We start from the raw sequence: 1,508 nt of genomic DNA, 5'->3' as shown, positions 1-1,508 counted from the left end.
GTCAGCAGCTCTTCACTCGACGTTTATCCACAAACTGGTCCTGGATTAAGCTCCAAAGTCAGATTCCACCGTGAAAAATGTCTGTTTTATCCCCTTTTATGAGTTTTTGGCCACTGACTATCTTTAAATCGCTGCTTCGAGTGGTTGAAGCAAATGGAGCATAAGAACCCCCTGGTGGCTGAAGAAAAAAATCCATGTATATGCCGCAACGGACTATAAGCCGCATGGTTCAAAGTTCAGTAGAAAAGTCGCGGCTTATAGTCTGAAAAATATGGTAATAGAGATCTAAAATTAGTTTCAGAGAGTTTCTTTAAAATCTAATAAATATTTTGCTAACAGAAGAAAAAGCTAGGCTCACTCACTCAGACACACACATTTACATGTTTTACTTTTCATGGCAGCAATCAAACTAATACAGTTTCTATTGTCTGCACATGAATGGGAAACATGTTCAGTTTAATTAAATTTGTGTTTCAGTTACTATTTTCTTTTTTATTACTTCGTCTAATTGTCGTGTTTTTCCATCAGTCCTGAGCCGAGCAGCTCTGGACAGGAGTCTCTGCTAGAGTCCACCGACCTCCACTCAGCCAATCAGAGAAAAGAAATGGAGGAAGAAGGGGAGGAGCCTCAGGTGATCAAAGATGAAAAGAGCACCACCTCCACGCCTGACAAAGCTGCCTACACCATGACTGCACACAAGCTCTCCCATCTACGAGTGGAAAATGCAGACTCCTTTGACATGGAGGAGGTATGGAGATTTCAGCAGCTGCTAACCTTTGTTCCCACACACAGGTCGCTGACCCAGTTCACCCAAACCAGTTTGCTTTCTTGTAGTTTATTTCCCTCTGATCATGTTGTGATGCGTGAAGGTTTCCTGCAAAGCTGCTCKGCTAGTCAAACCAATGGAAATAAAGTCAGATCATCCACATACACCAGATGTTTACATRCACTATATAAAACACGTGCATTTTTTCACACTGCTTTAAATCAGAATAAACTTTTCCTGTTTTAGATCAATCAGGATTTCCATATTTTTTCTACTTGCCAAATGCCAGAATAATGAGAGAGAGAGAATTTAAGAAAAATTTATTATATTCTTCACAATTAAAAGTTTAAATACATTTAATTAGGGCCTGAGCACTGTAAAACAGTGGAGGGCCTTATTGCTTTTGACCTAATTATTATTTTTTTTTCCTGCTAATCTGAGGTTTTTTTCACCATGTTCATGTGGGCCAAGCATTATGAAACTTGGCAGTTACATATGACTAGTGTAAATATGGGGAGGTGCAAAGATTCAGATGTGCCTGTGACAAACTGGCCCTCTAGTGCAGAAATTCTTAACCTGTATGCCGTGAGCGAGCGCCACCTTGAGGGCCTCAGAAGAACAACAGTTTTTAACTTTGGGCCACAGAGGGCCGTGGGACCACTCTGGCTGTGTCTCAATTCAGGGGCTGGGTCCTCATGAGTGCGCATTTGTCGGCTGCATACGTCATTGCGCCGCGCGGAGG

General features: G+C 41.8%; 1 protein-coding gene across 1 annotated transcript in view; it reads left to right on the top strand.

Moving 5' to 3' along the window:
- Window positions 1-1,508, top strand: part of itprid2 (ITPR interacting domain containing 2) — a gene marked incomplete at its 3' end in the record, with an annotated part of 62,581 nt that overhangs the window by 48,312 nt on the left and 12,761 nt on the right. Inside the window, 1 exon segment of the mRNA XM_014032895.1 lies at window positions 529-748. Within this exon segment, the coding sequence (XP_013888349.1) occupies window positions 529-748 (220 nt within the window).

This window comes from Austrofundulus limnaeus, unplaced genomic scaffold (genome assembly GCF_001266775.1).
Source record: "Austrofundulus limnaeus strain Quisiro unplaced genomic scaffold, Austrofundulus_limnaeus-1.0 Scaffold1569, whole genome shotgun sequence".
NCBI lineage: Eukaryota > Metazoa > Chordata > Actinopteri > Cyprinodontiformes > Rivulidae > Austrofundulus > Austrofundulus limnaeus.
Note: the sequence above shows the minus strand (reverse complement) of the source record. Positions and strands in the feature narration are given on the sequence as shown.